At 49.1% G+C, this 20255-nt stretch overlaps 1 protein-coding gene across 4 annotated transcripts in view; it reads right to left on the bottom strand.

The window, feature by feature from the left end:
- Window positions 1-20255, bottom strand: part of MRPS9 (mitochondrial ribosomal protein S9) — a 111224-nt gene that overhangs the window by 53650 nt on the left and 37319 nt on the right. For 2 of the 4 annotated variants that reach the window (XM_024743796.1, XM_024743797.1), the window contains exon 9: window positions 19257-19365. In XM_024743796.1, coding sequence (XP_024599564.1) covers window positions 19257-19365 — 109 coding nt within the window. Of the gene's footprint in view, window positions 1-12233; window positions 13438-15172; window positions 15343-19256; window positions 19366-20255 lie in introns of those variants that run through there. The other 2 variants (XM_024743794.1, XM_024743795.1) reach the window with 2 other exon arrangements.

Below are 20255 nucleotides of genomic sequence, written 5' to 3'. Positions count from 1 at the left end.
AGAGGGGGTGAGGCCCCATTGCGTTGCCCCGTGAGCCATCTGTTCTATTCGGGGGACGCCAAAGGTTAGGAGCTGGGTCAACAAAGAGGAGAGAGAGGACACTTACAGAGAGGCGTCAGAACGGTAGGAGGATGTGGGATCCAAGGCGGTGAGAAAGTTTCCAGAGGGATGGGGTCCAGTGCCTCACAGCGACCAAATGAAAGGGGCCTGAAAGATGTCCCTGACCTCTGCAGTTAACATTACTGGTGACCTTGGCAAGAGCCGATCGGTCAGTGTGGTGGAACCGCCCTGGGCTGGGCCTGGTGGAGTGGAGTGGATGTGGGGTACGGAAAGGTGTGGATAGGCGCCGGGATGAGGGGGAGAGGGCAGGGGCTGCTGAGGGGCCCTGGGGACGGCAGGCACATTCCCACCGAGGAAAAGAACTGTGCAGACATCCCAGGCCTGGGAGGCCGGAGGACGGGGTGACCAGACAAGACTCACCCCCAGCAGAGGGGGACACCTGAGAACAGACGGGGGCCGTAGGAACGGCTGGGCGTCCACCGGGCAGAGACCCTGGAAAAGCTGGAGCTCTTGAAAAGGGAAATGCTCGGTGCTGATCTTGGCCGTGGGGCCGGCACGCGTGCCCCGGAAATGGCAGAGGCTCTACGGAGTCACTGGCTACCGGTATAAAGTCCATTCATGCCGCTGACTTGACAGAGTTAGTTCTGGGAATTGACCCTAAGGGCAAATGAAAGAAAAAGCAAGTATGCTGGTCCTACATTATTTACGGTATCATTTTTTTAAAGCACACGTGGCTAACGGTATGGGACCTAGTTAAGTAAATTGGGAAACATATGCTCGATGGATGGAATATTCTGAGGTCATTAAAAGGACGATTATGAAGCTCAACGTGGTTCTATGAGAGTAAATGGAAATCAGTCTTAAAATGGTGCGTATGTTCCAATTACCATGATGTAAAATATGCTTTCACGTGAAAATATACACACTGGAACTCCTAAAAAATGCTACTAGCTGTTGGTTGTGGATACTGGTAAGATCACGGGTGGGTTGTTTTCTTTCTGCATTTGGTAAACTCACATTGAATGCTACAGCGCTAGTTAGAGCAACAGAAAAGCAGCCTTGAATCTTCTTAGTTATCAGCCTATTGAAAAGAGAACATAGCTGAATATTTCCCCTCCATCCTCTGACGGTACGGAGGTCTACGATGATGGAGTTGGGACGTCCCCGGTGGCGCAGTGGTTGAGAATCCGCCTGCCAACGGAGGGGACACGGGTTTGATCCCTGGTCCAGGACGATCCCACATGCCACGGAGCAACTAAGCCCGTGAGCCACAACTACTGAGCCTGTGCTCTAGAGCCCGCGAGACACAATTACTGAGCCCGCGTGCCACAGCTACTGAAGCCTGTGCACCTAGAGCCCATGCTCCACAACAAGAGAAGCCCCCGCAATCAGAAGCCCGTGCACTGCAACTAGAGAGAGCCCGGGCACAGCAATGAAGACCCAACGCAGCCAAAAATAAATAAATTTATTAAAAAAAAAGAAAAGAAGATGGAGTTTACGTGATACAGCGATTCCACTGGAACCCTTGCACTCCACAGCGTGGAGGGTGAGTGTTTACGACCAGGGTGGTCCCCCTGCTCCCGTGGCAGCCTGGGTCACCCCGCAGGCCACAGCGCACCTGGATGCTGTTGACAGAAACGTGCTGGCTAAACTCAGCCTGCATGTCCTGCCAGGGTGGGGAAGGCGGGGAAGGGGAGAGAGGGCTGTCCTGGCCAAGCGCGTAGCCAGCACGTGGCCCACACAGTGCCTGCGCCACCGCGCAGGTCCCTGGGGGCCACCCACACGCTCTCATCCACTCCCACCCCCCGGCACCTCAGTCTCGGGATGGAACGCCCTGTCCCAAACGTATTGGTTTTTGCTTCTCAGTCTCTTAATAGTGGTCTTCCACTATTTTGAGTTAAATTCTCTCCACTTTTTTCCTTTTTTTGTAAACTAGCATTTAGAGAGTTTATTAATACTCAAAACACTGATGTAAATGTATGTTTTGAAATAGCAACTCGCAGTCAGAGGGGAGCCGGTCTATCCCAGGGGCAGAGGCGGGAGGAGGAAGCAGGGGTGTCCGGCCTCCTGTCTGCAGGAATCTTCCTTCCCTCCCTGCGAGACACTGCTGCCAAGTCCTGCGACTCGGCTTCCGGTCTTTTCCAGCAATCCACCTTTCATAAGAGGACTCAAGTTATCCTCATCACAAGAAGAATAGTTGTCCTGGTAACTATGCGTGGTGACAGATGTGAGCCAGACTTACTGTGGTGATCATTCTGTCATATACAGGCAGACCCAGAGACGCCGTGGGCTCGGTTCCAGACCACCGCAGTGCAGTGAATACTGCAGTAAAGCGAGTCACACAAAATGTTGGGTTTTCCAGTGCATATAGAAGTTATGCTTATGCTATACTTTACTAAGTGTAGCATTATGTCTAAAAAATGCACACGCCTTAATTAGAAAACACTTTATTGCTAAAAATTGCTAACCATCACCTGCGCCTTCAGCGAGCCTGATCGTTTTGCTGCTGGAGGGTCTGGCCTTGGTGCTGATGGCTGCTGACTGGTCTGGGGAGTGGCAGCAGTAAGTCTGCCACATCGACTGACGACTCTTCCTTTCCTGAACGATCACTCTGCAGCCTTCAATGCTGTTTGATAGCATCTTCCCCCCAGTAGAACTTCTTTCAAAACTGGAGTCAGTCCTCTCAAACCCTGCTGCGGCCTCATCAACTAAGCTTATGGAATATTCTGAATCTTTTGCCGTCACGTCAACAGTCTGCACAGCAACTGCATCAGGAGTAGATTCCGACTCAGGAAACCACTTTCCCTGCTCATCCGTGAGAAGCGACCCCTCGTCCGTTAGTCTTCTCCTGAGATGCAGCAGTTCAGCCACATCTGCAGGCTCCACTTCTAATTCTAGTCCTCTTGCTGTTTCCACCACATGTGCAGTGACTTTCTTCACCGAGGTCTCGAACCCCTCAAAGTCATCCATGAGGGTTGGAATCAACTTCTTCCAAACTCCTGTTAATATTGATATTTTGACCTCTTCCCATGAATCAGGAACGTTCTTAATGGCGTCTGGAATGATGAATCCTTTCCAGAAGCTTTTCAGTTGACTTTGCCAGATCCATCAGAGGAATCCCTGTCTGTGGCAGCTATAGGCTTATAAATGTATTTCTTAAGTGATAAGACTCGAAAGTTAAAATTCCTCCTTGAGTAATTTCATGGGCTGCAGAACGGAGGCTGTGTTAGCAGGCATGAAAACAACATTAATCTCATTTTCCATGTCCATCAGAGCTCTGGGGTGACCAGGTGTGTTGTCAACGAGCAGTAGTATTTTGAAGGGAACCTTTTTTTCCTGAGCAGTAGTTCTCAACAGCGGGCTTAAAGCATCCAGTAAAGCGTGTTGTAAACAGATGTGTTGTCATGTTCCACTTACAGAGCACAGGCAAGAGTAGATTTAGCGTAATTCTTAAAGGCCCGAGGATGTTCAGAATGGTAAGTGAGCACTGGCTTCAACTTAAGGTCACCAGCTGCACTAGCCCCTAACAAGACAGTCAGCCTGTCCTTCGAAGCTCTGAGTTCAGGAACTGAGTTCTCTTCTTTAGCTATGCAAGTCCTAGATGGCATCTTTTTCCAATGGAAGGCTGTTTCACCTACACTTAAAATCTGTTGTTTACGGTAGCCACCTTCATTAGTTATTTAGCTAGATCCTTCGGATAGTTGCTGCAGCTTCTACATCAGCACTTTCTGCTTCACCTTGCACTTTTTATTATTTTTAAGATCTTTTGGCCTCGCTGCGTGGCATGTGGGATCTTATTTCCCCGACCAGGAATCAAACCGTGCCCCCTGAACTGGAAGCGTGGAGTCGTAACCACTGGACCGCCAGGGAAGTCCCCACCTTGTACTTTTATGTTATGGAGGCGGCTTCCTTTCTTAAACCTCATGAACTAATACCTGCTCGCTTCAAACTTCTCTTCTGCAGCTTCTTCACCTCTCCCAGCCTTCACAGAATTAAAGAGTTAGGGCCTTGCTCTGGAGTAGGCTTTGGCTTAAGGGACTGTTGTGACTGTTAGGATTTTCTATCCAGACACTACAACTTTCTCCACATCAGTGATAGCGCTGTTTGCTTTCTTATGTCTGTGCGTGTTCACTGGGGCAGCACTTTTAATTTCCTTCAAGGACTTTTCCTCTGCATACACAACTTGGCTAACCGTCTGGCACAAGAACCCTAGCTTTCGGCCTGCCTCGGCTTCCGACATGCCTTCTTCATTAAGCTTCATCATTTCAAGTTTTTGATTTAAAGTGAGAGATGCGTGAACCTCCTCTCACCTGAACACTAGAAGCCACTGTAGGGTACTAACTGGCCGAATTTCAATACTGTTGTGTGTCAGGGAGCAGGGAGGCCCGGGCACAGGGAGAGAGATGGGGAACAGCTGGTCGGTGGACAGTCAGAACACACACACATTTATCCATTGAGTTCACCATCTTACATGGGTGTGACTCGTGGGCTCCCCAAACAATTACAATATAGTAACGTCAAAGATCACTGATCACAGATCACCCTAACAAATATGGTAATAATGAAAAAGTTTGAAATATTGCGACAATTACTAAAATGTGACAGAAATACACAGAGAGCAAATGCTTTGGGAAAACGGCACCAACAGCCCTGCTGGATGCAGGGTTGCCACAAACCTTCAATTTGTATACATACATAAAAAATGCAATATCTGGGAAGCACAATAGAAGGAGGTGTGCCTGTGTACAAATCATTATGTTGTACACCTGAAGCTAATATAATAAAAGGGAATCAATTTAATAAGTGAGATCATTATAAATTCAAATGTAAGCATGTGGAACATAAATCAGAATTTAGAGATTCATCTGCAATAGCCAGATTAAAAAATATAATTAGTATGCCTGATGTTTCCAAGGGGCATTACAGCGTACAGGAATCACCTGGATGAAATTAGGGAAGAGGGCGGGAATCTCACCCCCTGTGCCTTTTCTGCATCGAGTAGCCTATTCGGTTGTAAACTACTCCACCTGGTGGTTAAACCAGGGTACTAGTCGCTAGAAATCTGGACACTTCAAGGCGAAATTCACTATTTTCTGTTATAAACGTTATGAATGAGCTTTAAAAAGTTCAAACCACACATGAAAAAAGAAAGTAAAAGATAATCAATAATTTCACTGCATAAAGATATCTGGACACAAACAGATTTTATAAGTCAAATACGGGCATAAAAATATCTAGACACATACATTTTATAAGTCAAATACAGGCATGTAATACATGAATATTCTTTGCTAGAAGAGAAATAGTTACCACTTGCTTTTTTCACTTCAAATGAATCAACGTCTCAACACAATTCAGGAATGAGAGCTAGTCCGTATCTGATCACGTTAGCATGAATAAAAACTCGGAATCCTTTCACCCAGCAATTAGGGTAACCTCTGTGGACCTCTGTTAAAGGGGGGGGTGTCAGAGGTTGCACACCAATGAGACCCCGAGTCAGGCTCCTGACCCCTGGGGCCCGTGGTCTCTCACTGTCCAGCACGCGCACGCGGCCTCCCTGGGGAAGCCTCCGGCTGGTGACAGCTGGACGGAAAGAGCCCTAAGCTCCCCTCTGCTGCCCCTTCCGGAGGACACTTCACACCTGCAGCAGGGTTTCCCTGTGTGTGATCCCCGGACCGGCTGCAGCCGCATCTCCTGGAACTAGCTGGACATGCAAACTCAGCTAGAAATGCCTGCTTTAGGCCTCCTGCCGAAACTTGGGGGGCGGGGGCGGGCCCAGAACGTGTCTTAAGTCCTCCAGACGACTCTGATGCCCATCTGAGAACCACGATCTAGAACACTGATGAAACATCCCCTTCTTATTCACTTGTCTCTCACCTCATTATTAACCTTCAAAATTTTCCCTCCACACGGGATTGGGTTACTACGCTTCAACTGATCGCCATAGGGCTTACACTATTCACTGACCTGGTAGTTACGGGTCAGCTTGACAAAGTAACGGGATGGGATGACATACACTTCACATACTTCACGAGTGACTTGATCTTGGACTTAAGCTTTCAAAACCCAGGGTCTGAGCCCTCTCTCCAGCTCTGCTTCTTGCACTCTGGTCCCAGCCATCAGCGACGTCACCTGACGCGGAGCACTGCCTCCTGCCTGAATTCCCTGCTCCACCCGAGGCCCCGAGTGCCCCCTGAACACGAGGACGGTCGGATGCACACACAGGGCGCGCCAACCTCCGCTCAGAACGTGCAGTGATTCCCGTCTGCTGCCAGGGAAACCATGGCCTTCCAGCCCTCCCCGTCACCCCGCCCCCCTCTGCCCTGTCCTCTCACTATCCTCCTCCCTCTGCTCCGCCCACACCTGCCAGCTCCCGGGGTTTGGCATTAGGCCAGCCCCTCGACCGGGGCCCTCCGGTGCCACGTGTAAGATGCTTACTCCTTGCTGCCTTCAGGGCTCCCTGCAACATCTGCACCCCCCCGCTGTGCCAGTCCCAACCCCCCTTCCCTGCTCCAGGGCACCCTCCACCACGCGCAAGGCCAGCCACGTAACACTTCATCGTCCCCCCAGCCGGCACGCAAGCTTTTGTTTCTGCTCCCTAAACCTCCTCAGCACTCACCGTGGGGCTGCGTATATCAGTATCTGTTGGGTAAATGGAAGAGCGCAGGGGTCTGCGAGGGACCCCGCACCTTCGCTCTGGAAGGCGTCAGCCCGCTTTGCGCCCGGGAGCTAGGCTGGAAGTGCTATCAAGGCCCCACGCAGTGGGCACATCCTGAAACCCAGCCGGCTCCAGGCAGCCACGCCCAGTCCAGCCGTCCAGGAGAGAGGCGCACAGAGTAACGTGTGTGGGAAAATAAACTTTCATTTTTTGGTTTAAAATTCGCACATCCGGGCTTCCCTGGTGGCACAGTGGTTGAGAGTCTGCCTGCCGATGCAGGGGACACAGGTTCGTGCCCCGGTCCAGGAAGATCCCACATGCTGTGGAGTGGCTAGGTGCGTGAGCCATGGCTGCTGAGCCTGCGTGTCCGGAGCCTGTGCTCCACAACGGGAGAGACCACAGCAGTGAGAGGCCCATGTACCACAATAAATAAATAAATAAATACTTAAAAAAAAAAAAAAAAATTCGCACATCCCAGAATATGTTTCCCAAGATAAGCAAGTCTTCGCTGGCAGAGCCATTAGACGGTGTAAAATTGCCCCAACGGGCCTTCCCTCGGGCACTGGCTGCAGAAACGTCCTAAGGGAAGGCTGTCCCCCGAGCTCCATCGGGGATTCAGTGCGCAGATCTCTTCCAGAAGCCCTGCCTCCTGACTCGCTCGGGGACCTCTGAGTTCCTGCGCCAGCCTCATCTCCGACAATACCCTATGCTCACACCTATTATTACTTTCTTTCTTTCGGCCGTGCCACGCGGCACGTGGGATCTTAGTTCCCCAACGAACCAGGGATCCATGCCCCTTGCACTGGAAGTGCAGTCCTAACCACTGGACCGCCAGGGAAGTCCCCTGTATTACTTTTCTATGGCTGCTGTAACCAAGCACAAGCACAATGGCTGAAAAACAGCACGAATGTACTGCCTTACAGTTCCGTGGGTTAGAGGTCCAACCCCGAGGGTTTACCTCACTGGGTTAAAAGCAGGGTACGGGCAGGCAGCATTCCTTTCTGGCGGCCCGCAGCACCTTAACATTAAGGCTAGGGTTCACTCGCCTGATCAGATTAAAAGTATACACTGTTCAATGTTCAAATTTTTTAATTTTTCTAATTTAAAGGAAACAGATTTCCTAAACCACAAGCAAGTTACTGTTACTCTATTTATTGAGCTCTGAAGTTAAGTAAATCATTGAAGAATATTCTGAAAGACGGTACTACGATGAAATGAGTAGTAACAGACACACATTAGATGTTTTAGAAATACCCAGCCATTCCCTCCGAGCCACTCCTGTCACCTCTCAAACTGCCCTGTGTCATGCACTCTGCCCAGCAGGACATCTCAATTCTCATCTGTGTGACCCACGAGTGGGTTCCACTCTGTGGGGACAGCTAAGTTTGTAACTTAAAGATCCGCTTTGGAGTTTGGGTGGCTTATTGTAGGTCTCCAGATTCTCCCTGCAAACCCTCTGAGGTCCAAAGTGATTTCTCCCAACATGCCGGGGAGTCTCTGAGGCAGTATGTGGACATGAGGGCAAGATGACGGTGGTGAGCTGGCCCCTTGCCCTATGGACCCCGCAGATCCCAATGCAGGGGGTGGACAGGGAGAGGAGGGGCAGGGAGGGCAGGAGGGTGGTTGGCAGGGGAGACCTCAGAGGGCGATGCTGCACAGGCAGTCGGAAACGCCCATCGCATCCCACACGATGATACTGGAGCTTCTGTTTAGGAAGCCTATATATAAAGACCAAAATGAACCCACTATGCTCTTTAAACAAGTAATTTCAAGGTAGGAACAAGAAACCCAGAAACTAAAATTGAGATGACCATAAAGTTTTGAATTCGTCCCATCCTTGTCATGAACTGAATGGGCATTCTCAACGAGGCGCTGTGGAGACCCTCAGGCCAGGAACGGACTTCCGGGGTTCCAGGAACCCCTCAGCATTACAGGGTGGTCCTCTTGTATACGCTGCCTTTGCAGGGTGAGGAGCCTTTGTTTTCACCTAATTCCATTGCTCCAACATGGATGAGAGTTTTTACAAAGTTTACATTCATATCATCTTGAAAGAGAGCCAGTGCTGGTGGCGTAGGGGAGGCCCTCTAGCTTGAACGGTATTCGTGCGCAGAGATGTTTCTACAGAAAGCCTCCAGCACCTGGGTGTCAGGCTGCAGCTGGCTGACGCTCCTGTCAGCACCCGTGGGCAGCCGGCTGGGGAGAAGAGAAGCCAGGTCCAGAAGGGCCCTTGGAAGAGGGAACGTCCACAGGCATTCCAGCCAGGCCGGCTGAGGCCAGCCCGTCTTCGGGATGCAGGGATGCCCACGGCGCAGCTCAGACCGAAACGCAGCTGGCACTGCCTCCCTGTCACTTCTTCCCTCAGGAAGACAAGGCCCCGGGGGATGTGCAGGGGGGCGGCTACCAAGAGTAACTGGGGCGCAATCTCTGAATGCTGCCCGCCGGGCAGGGCTCACGTCCTCCTCGAGGCAGTTTTGACGTTTTTGGTCGACGCTGGCAACGGAGAGTCAGCAGGACCTGCTGTCTCGGAAACCGCCAGGTGTCTCACCCCAGGTCTGAGTGGTCCGCGGAGCCCTGGAAAGCAGGGATCCTGCCCCCATCTTTCAGACCAGAGGGCTGAGACTCGGTGTGGGTGGAGGGCGGTGGTCTCCGGAGCACGTGTCACCCCAGGCCTCGCAGAAGCTCCCAGCCTACCTGCCAGGTGAGGTCCCGTCCTCAGCTCCGTGTCATTACTGCTCAGTCAACACTTCTCAGCAGGACCTAATTGCCTTCTAATTGTTTTCTCTGTGTTTGTTGTTTTTCTAATTAGAGACGCAAATTCTAAGCTTTGAGGACAAAAACTCTGTTGACTACTTTTTGTAACCCCCTTCCAGGGGGATCCAGAGGAGCCACCAGTAAAGACGCCATGCACTGATGGAAGAATCCAGACGTGCAAGGAAGATGAGCAGGCAGACCCCACCTCCTGAGCTATCGGAACGTTTGAGCGAGGGGTCGGTAGTGGCGTCCCTCCCCCAGGGGGAATGTTGACTCCCGAGCCTGGCGTGAGGGGGCGCTGGGCACAGACAGCAGAATCCTCCCGCTGCCTCTGTTGCAGGGAGAAACACGCACAGACCCGCACCGCCCGCGAGCTCGGGCTGGGGAGGAACAGACGGCAGGGCAGGAAAGGGTGCTGGGGACAGCGGCCGGGCCGCTCACGGGCACCAGGCAGCGGAGGGGCGGCGCGGCTGGGGGGCTCTGCAGGCAGGGCTGAGCCTGGGGAGGCGGGTGGAGGCCAGCGTTCCTTAGCGGTGAGGGGCCCCGACAGCTGCGGTGGCGACCACTCTGCACAGCTCCGCAGCGACCCAGGCCTGACCCTGGGGCACAAGTCCCACCTTCAGGGACGGGACCTGCTGTCTGCTAGGACTGCCCCTGCGCCCGCTCCACCACTGCTGCCGTGGGAGCTGCCCTTGGTCCGAAGTGGCCCCAGCTCCCTAGTCTGTCGGAAGAACCCCGAGAAGTGAGAGGCCAGGTTGGGAGCCGAGTGCCCGGGAGACCTGGGACACGGCCCCCATCCTGCAGGATGTCCGCCCAGCCCAGAAACCCTGAGAGCCTCCCAATAAGTCTCCCTTTTCAGTGTAAAGACAGCCCAAGTCTGAGGTTCTTGCCACCTGCCACCGACAGGTCCTCATACAGCCGAACACAACCACCTACCGATGTGCAGTGCCCAGCTCCCTTTCCTTTATCTGCGAATCGCCGTGAAACACGCCTCTCCTCTACCACCCTCCCCTCACTTCAAGGCAATACAAAATTCAGTGTGATAGTGGGGGACCCCGAGCGGGAACAGAGACGACAGTGTCCTCGGCGGAGAAGTCTACAGGGTTCGAAACGCCATCAGGAGAGTTTGTGTGAATCTTGCATTCTCGACTTGGAGAGAAGGACCTCACACTGTGAGGCTGGCTCCCCCGCGGAGGTTTCAATCATTTTTAAGAGAAGTACAATCAAGTCTTGGGAAAATGAAAAAGGAATAAATTTGGAGTTCCCGTGAACAGTTTTCAGAGAAGATCCAAAAGTGGTCCTAACTTTTGTTAAAGCTAAAGTAGCAGTGATTTCATGAAAAGTAACAGGAATTTACCACTTTATTAAAGGGGTCTCCTCCCATCCGTTAAAGAAAATTTCCTAGAAGGAACCTGTCTGGTTTGTATTTATAACTTGTTAAATAAATAAATGTCCGATGAATAAAAATTGAGTAAGAAAAAGCACTAACACAGCAAGACCAGGACCCCGTATTCTGCTACTGCAGGAACAGTGCCTGAAAGGCTGAGGCCCTATGTAAAACCCAGGTTTTATCAGGATCAGGTATGAGGAGGCCAACAGGCCAGCAAGTGACTGCCTGAAAGGCACGCGGCAGGCATGTGGTTTACTGTGGCCAGGGACCCGCTAACCCTGGGAGGGGCCCCCCCTCCAGGCAGCAAGGCCCCAAGACGTCTGGAAACACATGGTTTAAAGCAGGCCTTCACTCCAAAAATCATGGCCTTTAAATACCTTCTGATTCTAATGAAATACCTAATTCTACCTTATGGTTCCTTTTTTGAAATATATATTATAAATGTTATTATTTGGTTTAAAAAGCCAATGGCCTGTGCTGAAGGAACGAATACACTGATATGACTTGAATTGTTTTTTTCCCCACATTTTGCACCTCTATAGTAATTTATATTTTCCGAGAAATGACAAAAAAATTCTGACAATATTTTGCTCAGTGCTGAAGCTCAGTAGTTTTTATAGCTTAGTGCTCAAAGATTACTTTCAACTTTCAGTAATGAGTTCATGGTGTCTTAACCAAAGGCTTACAATAAGAAGAAAATCTTCTGTAGCCCACAAAGTTGGTCACCAAAGAAGGTGGCAGTATTTCTGTGAGATGATGATGATTTTTATGGCCCCTTGACTGTTAATTTGGAGGAATGGCTCACAGGCTTCCTGGTAGAGGCGCTTGCTTGACATCAACACTCGTGCAAACACAAGGTGCTGGCCCTCCTTATAAACACTGAGAGCTCCTCGCCGGCTGCCACCTCCCGTGGTGTGTGAGGGCTGAGCACCTGTGTCAGTGGGGCTGCTGAATCGAGTGTAGCCTGGACGTCTTAACAGATACATGGAGACACTCGGTCTCCAGCACTCAGCTACCCCGCGTACAGCACCGTGTTTGTTTCTTGTGAGGAGTCAAGGCAGTGAAGTGTCATTCTTTTTCAAGGAAACTGCCTGCTTACCCCATGACCCCACTCCTTCCCTCGTCCAACTGAGATCCTGTGCGCCTGGGTTTAAGCAAACGACAGCGGTTAAGGAGGGGTTTCTTGAGGAAAATCACAACCCACACTGACAGGGGAGCTGCTCTGGGCTCCGCGGCTCCTGTGGATTTTACTGAGCCCTCTGACCCTGGGACAGGGGCTGCTGTGCTCCCCTCCTCACAAGCGACCACCCAGCTGTGAGGAGGTCAGCTGCCCCTGGAGACTGTTCTCGAGCTCCTACATCCCAACTCACGGTAGTCTCTCATTCACTTTTATCATAAAATGGTTCATAATAAAAATCACACGTATCACATTTGAAAGGTACAGTGAAGTGGACATTCATGTAACCCTCCTCCTAGCCAGACAAAGATTATGACCAATACCCTTGACCCCTGCTCCCACCAGGTCAGGCCCAAGATCTCACCATGGTGTCTGCTTCACCTGCTGGATCTAGGGCTGCACACAAAGGGCGGACTTACTGTCCTTAAACACCCCCCACAAACCCTCCTCATGCCCGTGGTTCTCAGTATCATAGGGAGGGACCGCTCTGGGCATCTTGTGAGAGCAATGGAACTACGTAGCCCAGAAAAAGTGACGCATGTATAGATCCCTGGAACTACTTCGAGGTTTCACGACACGCCAAAGCCAGATCCTCAGAACTAATTCATACTGTGACCGCAAGTCTGTACCCAGCTTGGAAGGTACTATGCTAAGTGAAATAAGCCAGAAAGAGAAAGGCAAACTCAGGCGTGGTATCACTTATACATAGAATCTTTAAAAAAAAAAAAAAAAAAAAAAGTCACACTCAGAAACAGAGAGTGGAATGGTGGTTGCGGGGGGCTTGGAGGGGGGGACTGGCCTGTTGTCCTCCGCAGAGACTCAGCTGGGCTCCTGACAAAGACGCTCCACGGGCTTCACTCTTCTCAACAAGGACTCTCATCCCTCGGTTTTGAAAGATATGCTGTAACAACTGCTCTCTGGGAAAACGAGTGAGTCCAAGTCCGTCCTGTCATTAAGTTAGCAGTGCGGCTCTGCTGGGTCAGATGTGTGGGGCTGGGACTTGCCGTCCGCAAAAGGCGGTCTCTTGATTGGATTTTGCTGAATGCTCCTTTCATGTCGAATGTGCCAAGATTCTGAGTTATGCTTCTAAAGCTCTCTTCTGAAAAAGTTTTAAAAGTAAAGCAGCAGAACAAAGCTAAGCAGTTTTAAATAATGATTTTGAGAAGGTAACCTTTACGACATTGCATTTAGCACAAATCAGCTCCCAACTCCAAGGTGTGACGGTGCTGCTTCACCCGGCCAGCGCCTGCCTCCTGCGCGTCCGCCGCGTGCCAGGCGCACAGCGCCCCCTCCTTTCCCGCCCAGACACTCAGCGCTTCTTCCAGGTGAACTTCCTGCGGGCTCCCTCCTGGCCCGGCTTCTTCCGCTCTCTGACACGGGGATCGGCAGTAAGCAGTCCCGCTGCAGCATAAAAAGAGACGCCTTTATGAACCATGGAAAGCGCAGGAAGGCAGGAGAAGCGCCTGGACCGGCAGCTCCTGCCGTCAGAGGAAGAGCACCCAGGCCCGCAAGCAGTTCCCAGCCTCATGTACAACTCAGGACAGCAGTCTGCGTTCACGCTCCTAAGCTATCTCCCCAACTTCTGAGGCAAACACCAGGCACATTACTTGAGTCTGCTTTTCTTCTCCTATGAGAGATATGACTCCCTTTTGGTTTTTAAACTTGTTCAACTTAAGACAAAGCTGCTCTGCTGTGCCAGTCGCTACTCACTGCCAGGGAACTTGCCCGGCACACCTACTGTTACAGATGTGCAAGTTTTAAGAGGGAGAAAAGAAAAACTTCCTGGGTGGCGAAGTGTGTGGAAGTATACAGACACCATACAGTAACAGTGCCCGTGAATATACCGACACATAATATATGACTTATCGAACATATCTGAGAAAAGAAACTTATTTTTCTAATTTGTGTGATAATAATATTTCTTGGTACTTTGTTTCAGAATCTAAAAAAGGTTTTAGAGTTGTGCTCTCAGCACAAGGCATTGGTTCCAGAAGAGTAAAGTCAGTTTAGACTGGAAGCTCCCGGTCTCCCACCGTCAGGAGTAATTACAACTTCTGAGCAATAAGCGAGTCACTCTCAGCGTACGGCCCCGATGGGTGTGCCCAGTGGCGGCCCAGACGTGGGATGCTGGTAACTACCACAAGAACACCGGCGACGAGAAAACTCTTTAACTGTGTTTATAAATATGTAAACAGACCGGAGTTTCTCACTTTTTCACCTTTCCAGCACTAGCACTTCTCTTCACTGTATGTGAGGTTTCTGTATGTTATTAAGGTACTTTCAATGGCCACACAGCAAAGGCAAAATTCACATTTTACACTTGTCATATACCCACAGCTCTTGCATTTACTTGTACTTAGGGGGTGTGGAATAACACAACGTTTTGTGCGGAATGCAAACAAGACCTGTCTAATTTCTAGTTTAAATGATAAGTAATGATGCTTTATTACTTTTCAATATGCACAGAAACTCAAAACTAGCAGAATTGTTAAGTGAGGTCCTATCAAATGATTTTAATGACTAGATATGAGTCCTACAAAATGGTGAACTGTTTATAGGCAAATGGATTTTTAGAGGTTTAAAAAAATGAACTTGCTTAAGCTACAGGTGGCCCTATCTGCAGCGTGGGATCAGAACCCCAGCAGCGCAGTGGGAGGGCAGGGGCAGGGCCCACGTCACTTGCCCAGAGGGGCTCCTGGACCCAGAGGCGCCGGGGGCCTTGCTGAGGCCACACGGCCGGTCGGGAGTGCCCGCAGTGCTTTCCTCCTTCACAAAAGGTGGGAAGACACTCCTCAGCTAGAGCTGCCCCGACTGTGAAATGCGGACGCAGGGCCCTAACGAACATATTGATCGTAGAACCCTTCTCCCCCTGTGCAGAGACTCCGGAACTCACGGCTAGGTGACAGGGTCACACAGAGTGAGTAAGGGAAATAAAATTCCAACTAATATCACAGTGGAAAAGGAATCTCCAATAACTCTGGAGAGAAACACCTTAGGGGTTCCATCATTCAATCGAATAACGATTACAAATTTCTGTAATAAAACAAAAGCCACCGCTCACGTGCCGGACACAAAACGGAGTCGGAGGCAGACTCGAGGGTCCCCCGGCCCCCCGCCCCCCGCCCTGAACTCGCACCTTGGCGCATCCACTCGACCTCGTCCTCGGTGACAAAGCTGCACAAGGCTCTCGCCGTCGCCAAGCGGATGGCCCCCGCCTGCGCCGCCCGCCCGCCCCCCGACACCGTGCAGGTCACGTCGTGTTCTCCAAGCCGGTCGAGGAAGTGGAAAGGGAACATCAGCTGTTCTCTAAGGCACAGCACGAGAGGTGGAGTTAAGTTCGCTGCGAAGACACACAACGTTACAGGCTGCTCACATTCTGGGCGTGTGTGAGACCCACAGCAGACGCAGAAACGCTAGCGTCTCCGCCACGCAGATGCTCTGGGAGAGCAGGGTCAGGCCCCTCTGCTCGGGTACAGCGGCACACCCCGGCTGTCTGCTGACCCTGCTTGCCTCCCGAGAGTCTTGTGAGGCTTGAACATAACCTCGTAACGAAGTCAAAGCTGGCAGAACTCCTTCAATCCACTGAATCCACCTGTCTGGACTCAATGACCAGATGCAGCATTAACAGGTCTTCCCAAGCGACTACCAAGTGCCGTTGGGGTCACTAAGCTGCGTCCGTATGAGCTTTGTGCTCGTCCTGACGCCGTGAGTTTTAAAGTCACCGAAACCACACTCGACATTTTCCCACTGAGACACGCACTCCGCCTGCAGTTCCCTCGGCTGCAGGGTCCTGCCAGGTGACACCCCACAGACCAGTCAGGCCCGCTTCCCTCCACAGCCAGGGAGCACCCATGCGGTCCAGAACCAGAGGCTGGAGCAGGCAGACTGCCCTGGACCTTCTTCTCACTCACAAACAAGGGACTGCTTTTGCCTTGACAGCTCTTATGAATTTTACTTAGAAAAGCTGACGAATATTGACTATCGCGTTTGCTTGTTTGGTCTGACACTGCAGCTTTCTGGACCCCCAGTACAGGTTAGCGTCACACAGTGAGGCTGAGAGGTGGACGCCGCCCCTTGGCCTGCACACTAGCGGGGCAAGCCCCGGCCGGTGTGGGTGGACACAACAAGAGCTCGGAAGGGCAGAGTTAACTGCAACTTGTAACAATACTGCTTCAACAGGGATGCTGTTCCAACAGGAATGAAACAAGTCCTACAATAGAAAACAGGTAAGAAACGACCTAAATCTAGTATTGTTTTCTTTGAACAAATGTTCCAAAGTAACCAAATAAAAAACAGGGATGCTACAAAAGTAGTCCTACAGTTGACCTTTGAACAACATGGGTTTGAACTGCGCAGGCCTGCTGACACGTGGATTGTTTTCAACAGTAAATACTACAGACCTACACCGTCCACAGGGGTCGGATCCCTCGATGAGGAAACTCGGTACAAAGAGCCATCGGTAAGGTTGTACTCAGATTTCCCACTGTGCTGGGAAAATCCCTATCTCCACATTGTTCAAGAGTCAACGATATTATAAATAGCTATGTTATAAGAGCTAAAGAAAATTTAGAGGCTGATAATCTAACCCTGCCACTTCCAGCAAGGACACCGAGGTCAGTATGGAACCTAAGGAACCGTCTTTGGCACGTCACAGGCCCACGCTGCCTGACACGGCTATGCAGGTGAGTGACGTGGGTGAGGATGTTACTAAGAGAAGCCCTGCTCACCTACTCGTTTGGGAGCTTAAACATTTATCTGTTTTAATTCCTAAAACTTTAAGATTCCCTAACAGATGCTTATATAGATTAAAAAACTGAGACTAAAATTTGGGGAAAAAATTCAGGCTCTATGAGAGCACTTGAGTCAGGGTGGTCAAGGCGAGAAAGGACCCGAGGAGGAAGTCTGCACAGTCAGGAAGCTGGTGCACACTGAGCACGACACTAAGTCTATAAAGAGAGACAGCAACACCCAAAGGGTACCGTTGAAAACCATCACACACCTACTGGTTTTAATTAATCTGGACTCACACTAGTACATGCAAAGACAGTTACACGGCATGAAAATACTTCACAAATCTCTCCTCCCAGAGATCTCAGATGAAATCCTGAGCTAAAAGAATCAATTTTATTTTGCTCTTTGTTATATAATCAAAGTTATTTTGAAAAAAAATTTCCTCCTTTCAATCTTCTCTGAATGCCACTCCGACGGCACCAGCTGCGCAGCCCCTGACCTGGTGCATGTATAGAGTCACCTGGTGCATGTATGGAGTCACGTGCTCTTATCTCTCCGTGACTGCTTAAGATGCTAGCTTGTCTCTACTACACGGTTAGTGCCATGTGAGGAATGTACTCCCTTTGCACAGGTGATCAATTAAGAGTTGCTTCCCTGGCTGAGTGACAGAGCAAAGGCCTTTCCGAATCAGAAAGCACTGCTCTGTGTACCCCACACAGCGCCAGGCGCAGCGTGGTAAACGTCTGCTAAGTGAATGAATAAACACAAAATTTCTGACAGCTCGAGGAAGGAACACAGTCGACACTCCCAATGACCTGTTTGCTATGCCTGTGTAAAAACAGCCTAAAGAAAGGACCCTGGAAAGAAAAGCAAGCAGTTCAAACTGACCTTCAGGCAAGCACCTCAGAGATCATCAAGTCCAACTCCCTCCTACCATTTAGGGAGGTGACCTTTAAACATCTTGGCTGAGTTCACACAGCTGGAAAACAGACCTAGAATCAAGATCACCCATTCCTGGCTCGGCCGTCTCCCTACTACCGGTCGGTGGTCACCTCCCTGCTCATCTGTAAGCTCGTGAGCCACTCGTGCAGGAGGAAAGGCCAGTCCCCGAGTAGCACGGCTGCCGTAAATCCCGACAACTACTGAAAGACAGTGAGGCGGTTTGGGTGCCTATCCCACCAAGACTAGCCTCAGGCTTCCCAATCAGATAGGGAGTTTCTTGACAACAGAAACCGTATCTCACATAGCTCTTGTATCTTCGCAATGCCAAGAACAAGACTGGGCACACAGACAACCCTGAGCAAACGCCTGCTGAATCAGACTGAAGAAGAGTAAGTTCTAAGGGGGCAACTTAATTGTGAGATAAAGCCAAAATCGAGACTTGCTATTAAATCATCAGGAGTTATATCTGAAAACAAATGAACAGACGGTTATTGATCAAATGCCATTCCTTACAGCAGTCGCAATGCTGAAGTTACGGGGCTCTCTGGCTTTTGGTACGACAAATAATAGCTTCCTCCATCGCCTTCCCTGAGAGGGTGATGGCAGAATTAGTTTAATTCCTACTAAACAGAGTTAGAGTGGGCTACTTCTTGACACACACACACAAATAAAATAAACATACATTTCCTGAAGTAATTATTCCGTCCAGAAGCTTACACTACACTGGCACGGTCCTCTTTCCTGACATAAGCATTGGGATCGTAAGAGCCTTAACCCTTCTGACCCTAAACACCACTACAGGAACCAGGAGAAGATTAGGAAGAGAGGAACTAACCATGCAGAACTGCTGTGACTTGTGGATAATGACAGTACCGACTGGGAAAATCATAACCATCTCAGGAAGAGGCCTTATCCAGTGACTAAGGAACATATCTCAGATGGGCATATTTAGTGGAGTTGGGCTGTAACACCTGTTTATAATTAATGTCTGTTTCCCCACGGGATACAAATTTCAAAGAATAAAACGGCCATATGTAGCCATGGGAACTAAGCAAAGCCTGATGAGCTCATATTTTAATATATAAATGTCAGGTTTCTTTGCTTGCTCAAAATATATATATAAAATTTTCTGTGAATAGAAAAAAGTCCAAAGTGATAAAGCGAACTTTTTCTAATATTTACGACGGTAAGTGCCAAACAAGGTTGGTCTTCGTTGCTTTGCGGCTGCCCATCCCCAAACCCAGGAAACAGAGGTGGCATAGTCTGCATTTCAGAACACAAGACCCCGAGACACTCAACTTCCGGTATGATCTGATGAAAAGGGGAGGAAGACTCAGTTAATGAGGAATTCTAAAGATGCTTTTTAAAGATCTGGAAAACAGCATAAAAAATAGTGACAGCATCCCTCTAGCTAGTTTGATATATTCTACTAGTTAAAAGAAATCATCATGCAGACAAATATAATCAGAAAATCATAAGCCTTGGTTGATCGGGACATACTATAAAGTACATTTTCTTTAAAAACAAAACCAAAACAAAGACCTCACCTGTCCTGAGTCACCGGAAAGTAGAGCAGGTAGTCGACCCCATTTACTTCTATCCTCCCACTTCCATGGTCATAAACAGCCACTTTTGCCTTTGCAGTCTTTCTGTTACCTTTAAAAATATAAGACATCTATTAGTGAACATCTTGAGGCCCAATGCTTTGACAGAGGCAAAACTACATTACATTTTTCCCCCAGAATAACAATATGTAACACTCTATATAGGAAAGTTCTATAATTATTACAAGTCAAACAAAAATAGAACAGGCAAACTACACCATAACTGACGTAATAAAGCTTAGTATGGGGTGATTTTGTTCCTTAATCCCATTTTAGAAACACTACAATGATTTTAGTTTCAACAAAGTAATTCATATTTATATTATTTAAAAAATCAATTTACATAGTGTTCTTTTTAAATTAATAAGAGTATATCTTAATCGTATAATTTTTAAAATATATGAACAGTATAATAAAGTATAATTGGTAGAAATAAAAGGAATCCTTAGGAAAGGCCACACTTCTTCGAAAATATTAACTGAAAATGAAATGATGTAAAATTTTTTAAAGTTGCAGATATATCATTTAATAACTCAATTCTTTAAAGTTACATCATGTCAAATGTCTCTCTCTGTACACCTACAAGGAAGATGTGAGTCGAGGACCTAAAGTTTTAAAGTTCTGTAGTTTTGGCATCTGACGTGCAGATTCACCGAAAATTTTCATTTAATATAAGAAACCTTTATTTAGAAACCTAAACCTTTATAAGAAACCTATATTTTGTTGTTTCTACCAGTTGAAAATATGAAAATACAAAGTGTTAATATGACTGTGTAGGTATGTGCCCACATTTTTTTCTTGCAACATTATAAAGTTCAGTTTTTAAAAACGTCAACAGAACCTTAATATTCGGAAATCCAGCATAGCAGCAGCAAAAATAAACAAACAAAATGAACACCAAAGGGCAAGAGCAAATAAACATCCGGCTATTTCCCAATCCTT

The sequence above is a fragment of the Neophocaena asiaeorientalis genome, unplaced genomic scaffold, assembly GCF_003031525.2.
Source record: "Neophocaena asiaeorientalis asiaeorientalis breed wild unplaced genomic scaffold, Neophocaena_asiaeorientalis_V1.1 scaffold114, whole genome shotgun sequence".
Taxonomy (NCBI): Eukaryota; Metazoa; Chordata; class Mammalia; order Artiodactyla; family Phocoenidae; genus Neophocaena; species Neophocaena asiaeorientalis.
This window is presented reverse-complemented; position numbering and strand designations above follow the sequence as displayed.